Here is an 18,073-nt window from a genome sequence, read left to right as displayed (position 1 = left end):
ATACACATACACACTTGCGCACGCGCTCTCTCTCTCTCAAATAAATAAATAAATAAAATCTTTCAAAGCTTCAAACGAGAATATCAAACACCAAAAAATGTAGCAGAAGCACAAAAAGATAGGAACTAGCATCTGTTACATAAATAAATCCTATCAGCTACCATCAGATAAACCCAGACTTTTCCTTCAATCTCTCCACCCCAGCTTTCAAATAATGCTCCCTCTCCTTTTTAGAAAATGTTTACGTTATTTCTTGATTCTGAAAGACTCTATATTAAAAATTATAACATATATTCTTGGGATTCGGATTTCTATGACCCTTCACTTTTACTTAAATAAAAGTATTCACACTTCGAATTATATTCTGAATATAGGATTAATTAAAAAACACTTAAAGGCTCCTTCACTAAATTTTTCACATAAAGACTTTCCCTTCATAAGTGAGTGAGAGAAAAATCATTTCTCATGACATTTATTCATCATGTGTTTCTTGATCTCTTTTCTGACGGCAGACGTAAGAGTTACATCAAATGAGGGCAGACAGTGAGAACTCTCAGTATTGTGGAGATACAAGATTTAGAATATAATTTCAGGTAATGGGACGAGGTAAGACCATTTGGCGCACTCATATATTTTATCCTTGGTAACGGCCACATGAGTCAACACAGGGAACTGGAGAAAGGAGAGGTAATTTAATTCTCTATGCACTGCTAAACACTGTGCACTTAGCACTAAAAAGGGTATGTCACATTCAGTAAATTAGAGGAAAGAGGTACAGTAGCTAAATACACAACATTTTCATTTCTATGGTCTTATATTTAGGTAGAAAGTAGGTCAGGGGCAGAAGAGGTGGAATGGTAGAAACCTGGTCTCTAATGACATGGGAACCCCAAGCACAAACACCCCCTCCCTCCCTGTACTGGCAGAGGCAAGGGAGCAGGTGGCCGCGGATACAAAGTCACACAATGTCCTGAAGATTCCCAGACCTAAACACCTGGCTTTTGTTCTGGGGGAGTGCCAGGAGGGAAGAAGCGAGCTAGCATGTGTAAACTCCATGGACCCTGACCTCCCTGCTCCCCGGGTGTTCATAGAGAGGAAAGGAAGAAAAGAAAGGGAAGAGAACAAAGGAGAGAAGATGGGGTGGTAGAGACAACATAGGAAAGGAGGAAAGAACAGGAAAAATGCTTGGAGTCCTTGCAGGAGCTCCGTGCCTCCTTACGGGCTCCAAGTACAACAGAACGTGGCTTCCTCACACCACCCCTGCCGCCCCTAGCTTCATGCTGTTCAGGAAGGTGAATGTTGCACCACAAAAAACAAGGGCAGGGAAGAGAAAGGAAAAAAAATTCACCACGAAATCTAAATGCCAAAACCTAGAAAGTAGTCTTAGCCTTCATGAGGAACAAAACTTTCAAGGAGTCTCACATTACCACGGAGCTCCCACAGACCTGTGATTTGTAAACGTTTGGTTATTTTTATAATCGTGTTGCTGTTGCTTCAGCAGAGAAATCCTTATTTTTCCCAAACAAAATCTCACGTGGAAGGCTAACACGCAGAAGAGGTAAAAATATAGCCATTCCTCTGATCAGAAAACACCCCTCTCCAATGGGCCCTGTACATCTCAGGGGCACAGTGTGAAAATCTACACAACAGACTGTGAATTACGGTGGCAAGAAACGAGATCACCAAGGATGGGGGGAGGGGTGGCAGGCAGCCTGCCGTGGGGAGGCAGGGGAGGCCAGGTCACAGGGGAGAGAGCAGCCCAATGTTTATACACTTAGAGGCCCACAGAGCAATGGAAATACCATGCAGCAGAGGGTATCTGACCGAACGCTACTAAAACCTCACCCTGCAAGACCCTTTCACAGAGAAGAAGCTACACGCTCATGTTTGTGCTCATTCTTCTCCTCTTTGCTCATTCAACCTGCCTTCCCCACCCCACCGCGTGCACACACACCACACACGCACACACACCTGACACAGAGAGTCACGCGCATCTAGCTAGCAGCCGTGCACACTCACTGACCAGGGCTGGTAACTCCTCAATATTTGGTAGTGTTATTTCATAGTGGTCTGGGAATATAACAAGTTTGGCTTCGTCTTCATATTCATAATCGTCGCTATTTAAATCGTCATCAGTATCTAGATCTGAGGAAAAAACAAAAACAAAGAACAAGAAGTGAAGAGAGAACATTCTACACCAACACTCACTGGGAAAACCAGAAATAACAAACGAGAGCAGGACATTTATGATTCCCTCATCTGACGACCCAAACCAGGAGTAAAAGGCAGACCATCTTTCCTAAGTTAGAAATACCTATTAATAAGTGACAGATGTATAAAGACTGAGACCTACCATACCGCTTTACAATAAAATAGACACATGTGCTAGATATTCAATTTGTGAAGACTTTTAAAGGTATGACTTGTTCATTATGATCTGTTGGGTACCTGGCTCCTGATTGCGTAAGAATGGATTGGGTGTTTTTCAAAACACTGAAATGTGGAAGAACGAACCAATTCAATTCCAGCTCCAAAATTTGACGTAACTTTAAGCAAGTCACAAAGTCTCTAATCCTTAGTTTTCTTATTTGTAGAATGGAGATAATAGCTCATATCTCACAAAGTTTATACGAGGAATAAATAAGAAATTGTAGACAAGGGACCTGGCACATAATAACTAGTCAATAAGTGACAGCTATTATTTAAAAGTGAAATCTCAATTTCCCTCCCTGTGTCTCTGTCTCTCCCTCCCCATCCCCCTCTAGGAGTTATTAAGATATTGTAGGGGATGGGGGAAACCCCCTAATATAGTAGTCCTGTTGTCCTCAGGCTGTACAGAATTTTCAGGAACAGAACTGAGCTCCTCTAGCCTGCTATATTATCAAGTCATCACCTGCTTGCTTGGCTAATCTCTGGTGAAGGTTAAGTGAAGGCTCAAGGAAATGTCTTGTCACAATATTTACATGGACATTTCATCCTTACATTCACATGGATGCCAGCATCCCAGATCAGGCTTGTATATTTAGATGTTTGGAACTATGGTGACAGGGAGCTACTGAGCCTTATTCCACTCACATCACACATTAAGCAGGTGCACAAACACAGATCTGTAGACAGAAAAAACTTATTTTCCTAGACAAAGCAACCACCTGAGAACTAAAAGATCTGGGTTCTGTTATTACCTTGTTGTTTGCCTCCAATCAAAAACCTAGTATGATTTTGGGAACAGCTCTCTTCCCAAATTCTCAAAAGGAGGCAGTTTTAAGTGGAAAATAAGATAGAGTGAAAACATGGTCTCAACAATTTAATAAAATAATCCAAATAATAAGAATCAAAAATGACAAAATAAAGAAATAGCCAACATTATCAGATTATCAGATTATCAGCCATAAAAGCTAAGTTTGACAAAATGCAATGTTAAAGATGATTCTAAGAGTTTAAGAAGTCATTAAAATTTGCTAGATGGGATGCTGCTCAATTCATGAATCATGTAACAAAAGCAATTAGAGCTTCAATTTTTTTAAAAAAGTAACAAATGTATTTACTTGAAATCATTCAAAGACAGACATTCTATATGTTATAAAAATTTAAATGCCTCAATATCTATAATTTTAAAAATTAGAATCTAAATGTTCAGTGAGAATGGTGTTCAACCCAGTAGAATATTATTTAAATGATATTTATTTAGACTATGTAGAAACATGAAAATATTTATGCTATGTCAATGTTAAAAATACAAAATTCATCTTCACTGTAAAGACAACTTTGTAGGGTGCCTGGGTGGCTCAGTCAGTTAAGCGTCTGCTTTCAGCTCAGGTCATGATCCCAGAGTCCTGGAATCTAGCCCCGCATCAGGCTCTCTGCTCAGCAGGAAGCCTGCTTCTCCCTCTCCCACTCCTCCGGCTTGTGTTCCCTCTCTCACTGTCTCTCTCTGTCAAATTAATAAACAAAATCTATTTTTAAAAAAAGACAACTTTGGGGCGCCTGGGTGGCTCAGTGGGTTAAGCCGCTGCCTTCGGCTCAGGTCATGATCCCAGGTCCTGAGTTCGAGCCCCACATCGGGCTTTCTGCTCAGCGGGGAGCCTGCTTCCTCCTCTCTCTCTGCCTGCCTCTCTGCTTACTTGTGATTTCTCTCTGTCAAATAAATAAATAAAATCTTAAAAAAAAAAAATAAAAATAAAAAAAGACAACTTTGTAAAATTTATGCTCATAGACGAGAAACAGAAGGAAATCCAAACAAATGAAAACAGTTGAGTGGGTGAGCATTTTTCTATTCTTAAATCTTTATTATATCTTTTATAACAATTTTAAGGGATGGAAGTACAACTCTTTTGTTTCTGTGTACAGATTCAGCTCATATTACATATTATCTAAGCATCTCTTGTCCACAGAAAACACACTCACTTAATACTAAGTCAGATCTTACCTGGACAAACACAATGATACACTAAGTCTAAAAAATCCTGCTCTGTCATTTCTTTTTTTTTTTTTTTCTTTTTTTTTCTTTTTTTTATTGGTCAAAAGCCCTTTTTATTTAATGTAAAATATAACACAGACAAAGCTTCACATGCAGTGACCTTCATGAATATTTACAAGTAGAATAAGTAACCAGCACTTATATCAATAAATAGACTTTCTAGTCATTAGAGAGTCCTCCAGATAGCGTATCTCAAAGCTCCCAAACCCTGATATGACCACTATCTGCATGTAATGGTAATTATGTCCTTGTTTCACTTCATAGTTTTATAAATTCAGTGGGCGTTTTAAAATACTGTAATTTGTTTTTATCTTTTTTTGTTTTTTATTTTTTTTGCTCTGTCATTTCTATGTAACCCTGGGGCGAGTTCATTTTCCAAAGGAGTAAGCTATGAATAATGTTGTCTGTCCCCACAAGACTGCTGAAAGCATTAAACAAGTTAAGGTTTTTTTGTTTGTTTGTTTGTTTGTTTTTAGTATTTTATTTCTTTAACAGAGAGAGAGAGATCACAAGTAGGCAGAAAGGCAGGTAGAGGGGGAGGGGAAAGCAGGCTCCCCAATGAGCAGAGAGCCCGATGCGGGGCTCGATCCCAGGACCCTGGGACCATGACCTGAGCCGAAGGCAGAGCCTTAACCCACTGAGCCACCCAGGCGCCCCAAACAAGTTAAGGTTTTAAGGCATCTAGCATAGGATCTGGCATGTATTAGGGGCTCCCCAGAGAGCACCCACCACCATCACTATCACCACCTTCTCTAGGCTCCTGACAACCAACATAATCAAAAGTGCCTTCCCCTCCCTTTGGCTCATCCCAGGAAGAGATGTACCACATGGGGCTCCTCCTCTGTGATCTCAGTATGGAGAACATGTGAGCTTCAATGGCTTCAAGACTGTGAGCTGTCAGAGCAGGAAATGCGTCTTATTCACCTTGCATATATGCCCAGCCCCTGCACAGTACACAGCCCACACCACACATGCACTAAATGTCTATGAAAGGAGATTCCAAGAAGTTTAAATACCCCAATATGTTAAGGACAACAGCAAAGCAGGAGTCTCAGAAGGATAGTTGTGCGTTTGGGGGTTTTTTAATTGGTAACAGGTCTGTGCTTAGAACTAAGCACAACTGCTATTGTGCAAAAATTTTTGCACAATAATTAAATTTTTTTAAATTTAATTTTAAAATTTAAAAAATAAATAAAATTTTTGCACAAACACTTTGTCTGTAGTTGCTTTTATTTTTATTTTTAATTCTGTGGGATAGAAGGGGACCATGACCTTTCCCAAACATCTTTTTCCAAATTAAGGTAAAGTCAGCAGAAGTAACCTACACTCTGGTTTTAAGGGACAAATCTAAGATTTCTAATCCTAAGTTCCAAAGTTCCCTAATTAGAGTCTTACTACCCCAACAGTATCTAGTTGAGGAACCTACAGAGAAATTATACCCTATGGACCAGTAGGACTAGGACCCCCGACTTCTCCCAGCAAATACCTTCCACTATGGCTATTAACTGGAAATACATGAATGGACACTTTTTCTAAATTTAAAAAAAAATGTTTTTAATATCTCTTCCCATTTCCACTTCAATGATCTCCTCCGATCCCTGGGAGAAGTGGCTGGGACCCCAGCCATTTCCGGGAAGTGACTTGCCTAAGCTGTGAAGCAGCACCATGGAAGAAAAGATCCTTAAATCAAATCAAGACTCCAACACCCAGCTCAGAGTCCTCCCTACCTGACCAGACTGACTAATGTGTGTGCTCGAGGTGAGAAGTCTCGCTGATCTAGTGCTGTGAAATCTGACCAACCATTCACCCTCACAAGAAGGTACAGGGGGAACCCCCTTGAATACAGACCCTGTTCTGGGACCTACTTCAGAAGCAAGGGGCAAAATGGAGTTTACCAGAACCTTCTGGCCATTATAGATACAGCTGAGTTTCCTGAACAGGCCCATTTCAAGGACTTTCCACAAATGCTCTCTTTTTAACCTCTTTCTCATCAAGTATGAATGCTTGGGCTAAAAACAAAAAAGTGGAAATTTAAGCTCTCTGAGATTTAGAAGTAGTTCTTCAATGTCCCAAACTTCAGACAAAAAAGAACTTGACTCCTTTACTCCTATTTCTGAAAGTTGGTGGGAAGGTGGGCAAGTCAATAAAAATGTGAATATTTAACACTTTTTTAATGACATACTGAAGATCTGCACTGAATGCCTTAGAAGGTATTTACACATCTATACACATTTGTAGCTTGACTGTAAAAAATATGTAAGATTAGGCCAGAACCACCTCATAAGTCCTGGGGTATTTCTTTGAAGATCCTGGACTCCCTTATATTCCTCCTACTCTCCTTCCATCTCATAAAACAGTTAAGTTTTATAGTAGTTGAGTCCACAAATTCACAATCTCCCCTACTGTTGTAAGTTATCATTTAAAAGACAAGCTAACAGTGTCCCTCTCTAGCTTAAAAACATTGACACAGAGCTACCCACTTTCTCGGTGCATAGCAGCCCTAAGCCAAAAGAACTGCCCAATAGTTCTATTTATTTAGTAGTTGGGTCCAAACAACTTAGTAAGTATTAATGTTCTGATGACTTAGTAACCATTTGAAAAAATAATATACATAAATGGAAAGGCAGAAATGTTTTACTTCACTCATAATTCACCATAATCCCTTGCTAACAGGATGTGTGCCCCTATTGGGCTCTGCACAACTTCTTTCTGAATCAAATGGAACACAGCTTCCCTCATTTCCTGTTCCACATTTGTTTTTCACATGGTACTTGCCTTTTACCATAGAAACCACCAAAAAACCAGCTCCACAGAGGTGAAGTCACTGAAAGGAATTTAAGGTACTCCAATAGTAAAACTACACCATGCTAATAGTTCATGCAATGTTCCAGCATCACTGGTCTTCCCTTGAAGTGTTAAAATATCCATGTTGCACCTGTGAGTTCACTGTAGCACCCTCGAGTGCCTCAGGGCACAGTTTGGAAACTAAGTGTTAATGATTCCCAACAGCCTCCAGGAAAAAAGTCTAAAAGCATGATATATATCTATACTATTGCTGGAAGAATATACAAGATACGGGGCGCCTGGGTGGCTCAGTGGGTTAAGCCGCTGCCTTCGGCTCAGGTCATGATCTCAGAGTCCAGGGATCGAGCCCCGCATCGGGCTCTCTGCTCTCTCGGGGAGCCTGCTTCCTCCTCTCTCTCTCTGCCTGCCTCTCTGCCTGCTTGTGATCTCTCTGTCAAATTTAAAAAAAAAAAAAAAAAAAAAAAAAAAAAAAGAATATACAAGATACATAAGCATGTGCAAATAGAAAATAATAAATATTATTTATTTACTCTCTGGGGAGAGTAACCAAGTAAGCTAGGAGACAGGGAAGCAGCAAAGGCTTTCTTTTCATTATAGAGCCCCTTATAACTTTTCAATTTTAAGCTTTGTCCAAAAAACATTGTTCTAAAAATGTTTTTTATATCCTAAGTATAAAAAGTATAAAATTTAAATGATTCAAAAATTAGTAATGGTCATTGTTGATTTAAACACACACACACACACACACACACACACCAGCAAGAGCTAGAGCTGAGGGAAAGATCCTTAACTGTGACTTTACCTGAATGCACATCAAGGTAGTCGGGAAGAGTGACTTGAATGCTGAGGGGCAAAATGGTAATCCAGAGACTTGAGTAAGCCATTCAGCACCATCTAATGGTCTCAGTTTCCCTTATATAATCAATATTGAAGGTCAGAATTGAACGATTCAATGGGCTCAATGTCACGGTTGAGCCCGTGAAAAACATATTGGTCATGAAATCATGAAGTGACTGGAGAAAAAGAAGCTTCTATCCAAGAGAAAGCATTAATCAAATACATCTATTTTGTGAGAGGAAGACAGGCATGATGACCTTTCAAGAGCAATAAAAAAACTCTTTCTAGTCAAAGAAACAAAGAGACTGCAAGGGAGTTCTGAGTTCTCTTCCTCTCCAAGAAGAGACAACCCTAATGTCCCTTCTAGTGAACAAGTATGTGGCAGAGGCTACTAGCTGCCTCCCAGTAACCACTCTCCCCTTCTTCTTCAAACAGACTTTATTCCATGAAGCCAGTTAGTAAATAGAATGTACCTTCCAGTTCCCTGCGCAGCACGTGGTATGGCCACATGACCAGCTCCTGACCAGAGAGGTGTAAATTGAGGTGTTGCTTAGGGATCTGAGAGAAGACTGACGAAAAGAAGCTGATGACTCCACAGGGAGAAGAGATATTTTTTTTTTGTCCTTCCCCCCTTCCTCTTTGTTCTTTCTGGGATGGGGATGTAATGGCAGGAGTTCCAGAAGGCATTTTGGACCTTGTAGTGACCATGAGGTTGGAATCACAGAGCAGGATGGAGAGTGAGCAGAGATAGGGGAAGAGTCTAGATCCTGATGAACATGAGGCCAATCACATCAGCCCGGACTTGCTGCTTCCCAATATCCTCTACACGAGAGAGAAATAAACAACTCCTTTATTTAAAGTCACCAATATTTTAAGTTTTTTGTTATATAAGCCAGATCTAACCCTAATATGGTCCTTCAGTTGACTGCACCAGCCTCATCAGCTTGAAAACAGCTGTGATCAGTGTAACAAGAGAAAAGCAACTGCTCCAAGGGCCATGAAGCATCTTCTCAAGGAAACTGTAAATCTGGGCTTACAAAACCAAATTCTTAGTGGGATGAAGCAGCCAACATCAATTTGTGACGATTCTGGGTAAACAAACATTAGAGAGAAACAGGGCCTGAGGCAAGCCCTGAAGTGTCAATGACATTTACATTTAAAGCTTTTTAAAAACCGGTGGAATCCAATTAGAATCTATTTGCTGGACTGTGACTTTTCAGTATATTCTGTGGTTTTCTAAGATATGGAATGCTGAGTGAATACAGACAGCAGCCTGCAGAAACAGACCCGCTGAAATGGAATGGTAGGTTAGCATTCCCAAGAAGCAGTGGAAGAGGTCCACACAGTATGAGGCACAAAATCTCAGTGTTCACTTTTGGATTAATTCTTAAAATAGTTACTTTACCATATCCTATACCACTAAAATGATCACTAGAGAAATCAAACCGCAAGGTCTTTCAAGCAAAGACACAAAGGTTAAAGGGCGGGGGGGACAGCTGACTTCTCCATTCAAGCCAAAGAAAATAATGGAAAATAGCAACAGTAATTCAAAATGTTTAATTATTTCCACCTTCAAAAATGCCACTAAATTCAGAAGTTGCATCATCTTTATCAGTAGAAGGGAGCCCAAGACTAATAACTAAAGCATCAGAATGCACCCAATCATTTCAGCTTTGAGGTCCATTCTGAGCTGGTTTGGGTTTGGTTGGTTGATTTAGGTTGTGGTTGAAAGACCACAGAGAGGTGGGAAAGATTGGCCAGGGTAGAAAAACCAGCTACAAATAAGCCTCATAAAGAAAACCATGACTGAAAATCAGGACAAAATACAGCAGACATAAGCTTGGTGTAGAAAAATGGAGGATCAGAGCAGGAAGGACACTCAGAGCAGGAAGGACACTCAGCTCCACGACTGTTTCCAATGGCTTTACTTTTCAAATAATTAACGGGTCTTTTCATTATAACAGTAACACATGTTTGTTACAAAAAAATTTAAACACCAGATAAGCATGGGGCACCTGGGTGACTCAGTGGGTTAAGCCTCTGCCTTCAGCTGAGATCATGGTCTCAGGGTCCTGGGATTGAACCCCACATTGGCCTTTCTGCTCAGCAGGGAGCCTGCTTCCCCCTCTCTCTCTGCTTGCCTCTCTGCCTACTTGTGATCTCTCTCTGTCAAATAAATAAAATATTTTTAAAAATAAATAAATAATTTTTTAAAAATATCAGATAAGCAAAAAGAAGAAAATAAAAATCACTTAATCCTACCATTAGGAAAGAGTTACCATATCAACAATCTGCAATATATTTTGCCAGACTCTTCTGGACTCTCAGTTATATATGTATCCGTGTGTGTATATACCCACACATGTACATATAAACACACTCATACATGCACACACATACATACACACATACACATACACACATATATCGTGTGTATAATTTTACCAAAATGAAATCATAACATGCAAATGATTTTGATATTTCTTTCAAACAATAATCCTAGGCATTTAGGAATATAAACTTACTTGGTCAAAAATTATCAAGTCCCTTTTTCTCCTGGCAAAAGCATGTCAGAAGTTTAATATGAAAAATGAGCATGATGACATGGTACAGAAACTGGTACTCATTTGCATGAACAAAACTGGCTTTTCTGAATGAGGGAGAAGAAAATCACTGTGAGGCACACACCACAGTAATCATTGCTGCAGGCAAGATCCATGGACGGATGATATAAGTCATGTGCAAAACTTTGAGGAGAAACCAGATACTAGCATAGACTCAAAGTATTACTCCCAAAGTATTTATTAATTACACTGTATCATCACAGTGGAGAAACCCAGCTGAAATCACCTCAACAAGGGATAAAGGTTACACACCAATAGGATGACATCTCAGCATTACATGACCCCCAATATCATGTACTGAGGAGGGCACATCACCTCTGTGGTGCTCCTGCCAAAAATGCATTACCTCAGACTTTGGAGGATACATCAGACAAATCCAAGTTGAGGAACATTCTACAGAATAACTAGCCAGTAGTCTTGAAGAGTGTCACAATTATTAAAGACAAAAAAAAAAAAAAAAGACTGAGGAACTATCAAAGATTAGCTATGATTTTTAAAAATGACAACTCTGGTGAGTGCTGTGAAGTGTGTAAACCTGGCGATTCACAGACCTGTACCCCTGGGGATAAAAATACATTATATGTTTATAAAAAATAATAATAATAAATTTAAAAAAATTTTTTAAAATGACAACTAAATACAACATGGGGTCCTAAAAAAAGGACATTAGTGGGGGAAAAATGGAGAAATCTGAATAAAGTCTGTAGTTGAACTAATATTTTTTTTAAAAAGTCTCTACTTTCAAGGCAGTGAAAAAAGAGAGCAGAAGCAGAATCATAATGACTCTCCAGTCACTGTAAGTATAATTGCTTTAGAACACTAAACCCAACTCTAAGAGTGCTAGAAGCATCCTTCACCACTAGGTAAACACAAAACAGAGGCAGGTCATCACAAGGTAAATGGTTTCCTCTTATCATTAAATTGTAGAGCAATAAATAACTACTATTCCAAATTAAACAAGCATGTACACACACACACACACACACACACACACCACACAAAATCTGGGCACACTATTGATAATTATTTACATTACCTAAAAAAATCTTGGAATTCCTCCTTTTTGGTAACGCTCCACCAGATGCCCCTCTTACCTTCTGAAAAGAAAACAAGAGATTGTTTTAAAATGCAGCCTATAGAATAGACAAAGGGGAAGGGGTGGGGGAGTACATCTCATAGGTTCTCGGATTTTAACAAAAGGCCAAGAGGAAATTCTCAACCTAGACTAGAGATTCCAGAATAAACCAGAACTTGACCAGGTCACTGGAGGCAGGTGAAGGGCAATGCTATTGTTCTACCTGATTATTTTCACCAAGTTATCAAGACAGCACCTCTGGAAAAGGAAATGGAACCAGGGATCAAGGTGAACTAGACATTTCAACTTCCAATTGGCACATGCTTCCAAGAGACTGGAGTCCATGCCCAGTGCTGGAATTATGCTGGCTCCTGGAGGGAAGGCTCTTCTTCTCTCTCTTTTTTTTTTTTTAAAGATTTTATTTATTTATTTGACAGAGAGAGATCACAAGTAGACAGAGAGGCAGGCAGGCAGAGAGAGAGAGGGAAGCAGGCTCCCTGCCGAGCAGAGAGCCCGATGCGGGACTCGATCCCAGGACCCTGGGATCATGACCTGAGCCAAAGGCAGCGGCTTAACCCACTGAGCCACCCAGGCACCCCAAGGCTCTTCTTCTCTTATTCCCCTGCTACCCACTAGGTCCCTGTGCTTGGTCCTGGGCATGCACAACAATCACTGTTGAAAGAGCTAATAAATCCTGATAAGCAGTCACTGATAGTCTGGTCATATTAAATCTCAGTCTAACCTCCTTGAACATTTCTGGAGCACCAGCCAATGGCTAGCTGCCATCCGAGGCTTCGTGTATTTTCTACCTCTGGTGGAAGTCCCTGGCAGAAATGAAATAAATGCCCATCAAGTGGTTAAGCTAAAGAAATCATTCCTTACCCTTCTGACACACACAAAATTTTACCCTCAAATCGGATTATAAAAATTTTTGTTTTGGGCGCCTGGGTGGCTCAGTCAGTTAGGCGTCTGCCTTCAGCTCAGGGCATGGTCCGAGGGTCCCAGGTGTGAGCCCTGAGTCGAGCTCCCTGCTCGGAAGGAAGTCTGCTTCTCCCTTTCCCTCTGCCCCTCCCCCCGGATCATGCACTCTCTCTCTCTCAAATAAATAAAATTTTTTTCTAATTTTTTTTTGTTTCAAATGGCCAAAATCTTATTTCCACCTTGTTTGTCCTCTCAGTTATTAGAAAAGAATACATTTCCGCATACCATGGTGTGAGGGTCAAAGACCAGCATCTTTCCAAGTAGCCACGAGTTTTGGCAACATCAAGGCCTTAGTGCTGCTTTAGTCTGTTCCCTTATCAGTCTTAAGTCTCCTTTGCCACATTTTATTATTTGGCATTGAAGGCTGACTCATCTTTATGATTCTCACATTAAGTTTTTATAGCTTCTACTATACGTTTATAGTTCACATCTTAGGCATGTGAAAATGATTGAACACTTTAGTTCAAAAACCTGTCTCTCCAAATACTCATGCCAAATTTCATGTCCCCTCTCTTGGAATCCCTCTCCTCCAAGGTCTCCGAGATGCTCTTCCTCTCCCCACCACATGCCTGCCTCAAAAAAGGGATGAAATAAACCAATCCTGGAGGTCACTTGGAATCTCTCTACCAATGTTTATGGCAGCTTTTAATCGTCCCGACCTCACTGTCTCCTCCACTCCTGCAGGATGGTGGAGGGAGAAAGAAGGACAGGGGCCACCTGAGCACCTGTTAGAAAACGAGGCTCTCCCTGATTCTGCCATCCACACCTTAGACATGGATTAGATCTACTTCCTTTCAGGAAAAACAAAAACAAAAAAATCCACTAGGTTTTCCTTCCAAAGACCATCACCTCTGTGCCTGCCTCAGTCTCCACTAGAAATCAACAGGGTTTGAGAAACAGGAACTTCTCAGTCATCAAACATGACTGTGCCCATGGGTCAGGCTCTGTGAGGCTCCTGAGACTGCAAAATGAATGCAGAGATGGTCCATCCCTTGAGAACTCCACCAGCAAAGCAGGGGAACATTTATGCATACAAATAGCACAATAGATCTGGTGAGTATTAAGGGATATGTGAAAAAGGCAGGATCATAAGGAGGAAATGACATTTCCAGAGGTGAAAATTGTGGGCAGGTAAGAAGGGCAGCATGTTTGGCATTTAGCAGCTGCTTAGCAAATATTTGTTCAATGGATGGATGGATGATGGATGGATGGATGAATGATTAATGCAGGAAGGAAGTTAAGGAAGGAAGGAAAGAAGGGAGGGAGGGAAAGAGGGAGGAATAGGCAGATAAATGGAAAGATAAATGGATGGATGGATGGATGATGGATGGATAGATAGATGATGGATAGACAGATGGATATACTGATCACAGAGAATACAACAGGTATGAGAGGAATCAGACATCCCAGAGAGGAAAAATAAACAGCATGTACAAAGGTATGAATCATAGTATATTTCAGGAAGAGGTGGTTTGATATACCTAAAGCACAAAGCTGGTGGAGTAAAAGTAGAGTCAGAAAGGCTAGAAGGGGCCAGATTATGGAAGGCGTTATAATCTCATGCAAAAAAAAAAAAAAAAAAAAAAAAAAAAAGTCTTCATCCTGCAACAAAGGGAGATACCAGAAATTTAAGCTTCTGAGTCCCACAGATACACAGACATGTGCATTTGAAAACATCACTCGGAGTGCAGCATGCACATTAGGTGGGAAGGAAGGCGTCAAGTTTGAAGAAAAGATAAGTCAGGAAGCAAAAGCATTAGTCCTTTTAAGCGATAAGGAGCTTTTAGGCAAAAACAGCAGGATGGAGAGGACCAGATGGACTTCAGAGCCATTTGGGAGGTCCAAATAACTAGATTTGGGTCACCAACCAACCATGGAATGAAAGAAGAATCGAAAAGATTTCCAGGTCTTTAGAATTCAAGATGAAGGAAAACTCTGAGAAAGAGGATTATTCATTGAGTGTGAGCACACTGGGCTTGAAGTACCTATGAGGTGTTAGTAGGAGAAGCCACATCAGTCAGATGGTCAGGTCTTTGGCTCTGGAGAGACACTGATTAGGAAGTCATCAGTTCAGAGACAGTGATTAAACAAGGCAATGGACAACACTGATGAGGAAGAGCAGCTCCAGAGAAAGATGGTCAAAAAGCACCCTAGGGGGTCACCTGGGTGCCTCAATGGGTTAAAGCCTCTGCCTTTGGCTCAGGTCATGATCCCAGGGTCCTGGGGTCGAGCCCCGAATTGGGTTCTCTGTTCAGCGGGGAGCCTGCTTCCTTTCCTCTCTCTGCCTGCCTCTCTGCCACTTGTGATCTCTGTCTGCAAATAAATAAATAAAATCTTAAAAAAAAAAAAAAAGGCACCTTAGGAAGTGCGCTAAGGAGTGAATGAATGAAGAGATGCTAGTGAGACAAAGTCAGAAAAGGCAGCCTGAAAAACAGAAGGAAGCCAGGAAAGAATGGTGCCAAAGAAAGCAGAAGAGCAGTTCCAAGATGGAAACAAGTTCAAATACTCAAAAAGTCAAGTAAAATCAGGGTTGAAACGTATCCACCAAGCCTGACCATGCGCGGTCACTACAGCCCCAATAGTTCCAGCTGGTTTAGCAGGAAGACTTACCCGATGGCAATGCTGAACTTCCAGCAACGGAACAGGAAAGCTGTTAAAGACACTTTATCTGAGGGACGGGATGACCAGAGGAGGACACAAATTACAGGGACAGTTTTGTGGTGTGTTCTTATTTAAGGTGGGAGAAAAAAGCCAGAAGAGGGAGATGTTGAAGAAAAGGGAATTAAGGAAGAAGCAAGTTTCTGGGGAGGAAACAGAGCTGTGAGGACAGAGAGAACATAGCTTTCTGCTGGGATATGGGAACCAGAGGCAAGGAGTTCCCAGGAGGCAAGACAGATGTTCAGTAATTCCTGTCCAAGGTCCCTGTTTTCTCAGGGACATACAAGTCAAGTCATTCTCTGAGGATGATGAGGGAGGCCCTGGTAGGGCACTGAGGATGACATCTGGAGTCTGGAGTGGAAGAAGCTACAGGCCAGGTTTGCTGGGCAGTGAGTCAGCCCAGCGGAAGGGGGAGGCCAGGAGTCTGACATGGCCCAGACCACGGTGGTGCAGGATTGCTCATAATGTGCTCCCAGAAGCCAGGATGAGACTGACAGCATGACTAACCAGAGTTCTCGGGACAGTTAAGGAGGCAAGACAAGGGGATAAGTGTCCCTTGAGGCACCAGTGGTAACAGTACATTTTAAGCCCTGAGAAGCAGTCCCACCCAACAAACAGGGAAAGTGGTCACCTGGACCAGTCACAGGCCTGCAGACTGCAAGGAGGGAAAACAACAGAGTGAAATCAGAATAAATGAGAGCTAAACTGAGAGAGGGTTGTGGTCACAGAGTGAAATATTTAACTGAAAATTTCAGAGGCACAGCTAACTGCTCAAGATTACCAGCACTCTGCAATTCTACCACTAGCTTTGGGATCAAGTTATCTCAAGCCTCTGGGCCTTGGTTTCATTTCCTTCCCCTCTCCCCCCAGTTTCCTAAAACTTCATCATTTTACACTAAGACATATGTCCGGGACAAAGCGTACCTCATAAGAATTGCTAGGTCCCACATAACGGGAGCAGTGAATATAAATCATGTACTATCAGGCCAACATTAGATTTTTTTAAAGCTAATCATTGAGTTGATGGTTTATCTGACCTCCTGGCCTTTCTTCCTCCTCTTCCTCCTACTCTGCCCACTGTCCAATTTGGGGATCTCTCCTTTGTCTGGAACTTAAACAGAGAACATATTAGGTGGGCTAAGGCGAATGATCAGATGAACTTCAAGTCAGCATTTACTATTTAGAAGTTCCAACACAGTCTACAGACTATTAGGACTGAAGTGAAAGCTGAAGAGTACTGCTAACTATAAAAATCAATATCTGAATTTTAATAACATCCCCAAACATTATCAGTAACCAATTAAAATACCAGAAGAAGTAAAAATTAGCAGTAACGATAGTTACAAAAATTACAGATAACCTAAAAAAAAACTCACAAAATACAAGCTCTTTTATTGAAAATTACAAAACAGTACTGAAGGAGACAAAAGAGAACTGAATAAACAGAGAGGTATGTCATTTTGAATACTCACATTCAATAAATATTTCTGAAACACCTACTATGTCCTGGGATTGTTAACGGCTGAAGACATGGAACTGAACGAAACAGACAAAAATCCCTGCCCTCCTGGAGTTTACCCGCTGTTGTGGATTATAGAGTAATCTCCAAATTCACTGTGATATCCTCAAAATCTCAACAGGAATTTTTATACTAGTTGAACTGATTCTAAAATCTACATAGAAAAACAAATGTCTAAACCCAGAAAAGTTCTGGTAAAAGTGCTTGTGCTACCAGATACCCAGGCTTGCTGCACCAGTGCAGAGACAGAAAAATAAGATCAACAGAAAAGAACCAAGAGCCCCAAAACAGACCCAAGTATGAATGCCCAGTTAAAATGTAAAAAAAGATGGTGCTATAAATCATTGAGAAAGACTGCACTACTCTAGTAAGAGCAGGATAACTTGTTACTAGTAAGGAAAATAAAAAACAGATTCCCATACTTCATACAAATACAATAAACTATAGGTGGATTAAAATCCAAAAACGTCAAAACACACATATGCTAATGCAAACACATGTGCACTTCAAAAACAAAAGTATTAAAAGAAGTATCATTATGACCTTGAGTTGGGAAACAACTTCATCGATAAGATACAAAAGGCACAATTCATAAGGGAAAAGTTTAATAAATCTAACATCAAATTCAAAACTTCTATAAACAATAATTCATAAGTGAAACAAAAAGTGAAGCCACAGACCATAAGGGAAAAAAATCAGAGAAGAGAAAACCAGGATGGCCAGTAGACATATATGAAGATGTTTGACCCTTGAGGAAGGAAATGCCAATTATTTACATGCCACTTTGCAACCATTAGATTGGCAAATATCAAAAGTCTGACCAAGTGTTTGTGACGATGTAAGAAAACAGGATTTGGTAATCAGTGCAGACAGGAGTATAAATGGGGGCAACCGCACTGGGATTTTTGTCAATACCTTGCCAAAACGAAGATAAACACACCCACACACCAGCATTACCACTTCCAAATAGTTAATGGTTGCATCATTTGTAGAAACAAAAAAAAAGGGAACTGTCTAAATGTTCATCTGTAGGACAGCAGGATAATAAATGACAAGGCACTCATAAGAGGGAATAACAAACAAACCATAAAATGAAT

The 18,073-nt window shown here is 40.6% G+C and overlaps 1 protein-coding gene across 3 annotated transcripts in view; it reads right to left on the bottom strand.

Moving 5' to 3' along the window:
• The window catches only part of USP13 (ubiquitin specific peptidase 13), a 111,609-nt gene that overhangs the window by 69,068 nt on the left and 24,468 nt on the right, over nt 1-18,073 (bottom strand). For 2 of the 3 annotated variants that reach the window (XM_047731115.1, XM_047731129.1), the window contains exons 3-4: nt 11,780-11,840; nt 2,024-2,145 (exon numbers count right to left, since the gene is read on the bottom strand). In XM_047731115.1, coding sequence (XP_047587071.1) covers nt 2,024-2,145; nt 11,780-11,840 — 183 coding nt within the window. Of the gene's footprint in view, nt 1-2,023; nt 2,146-8,592; nt 8,784-11,779; nt 11,841-18,073 lie in introns of those variants that run through there. The other variant, XM_047731123.1, reaches the window with a different exon arrangement.

The sequence above is a fragment of the Lutra lutra genome, chromosome 1, assembly GCF_902655055.1.
Source record: "Lutra lutra chromosome 1, mLutLut1.2, whole genome shotgun sequence".
In the NCBI taxonomy this organism is placed as follows: Eukaryota; Metazoa; Chordata; class Mammalia; order Carnivora; family Mustelidae; genus Lutra; species Lutra lutra.
This window is presented reverse-complemented; position numbering and strand designations above follow the sequence as displayed.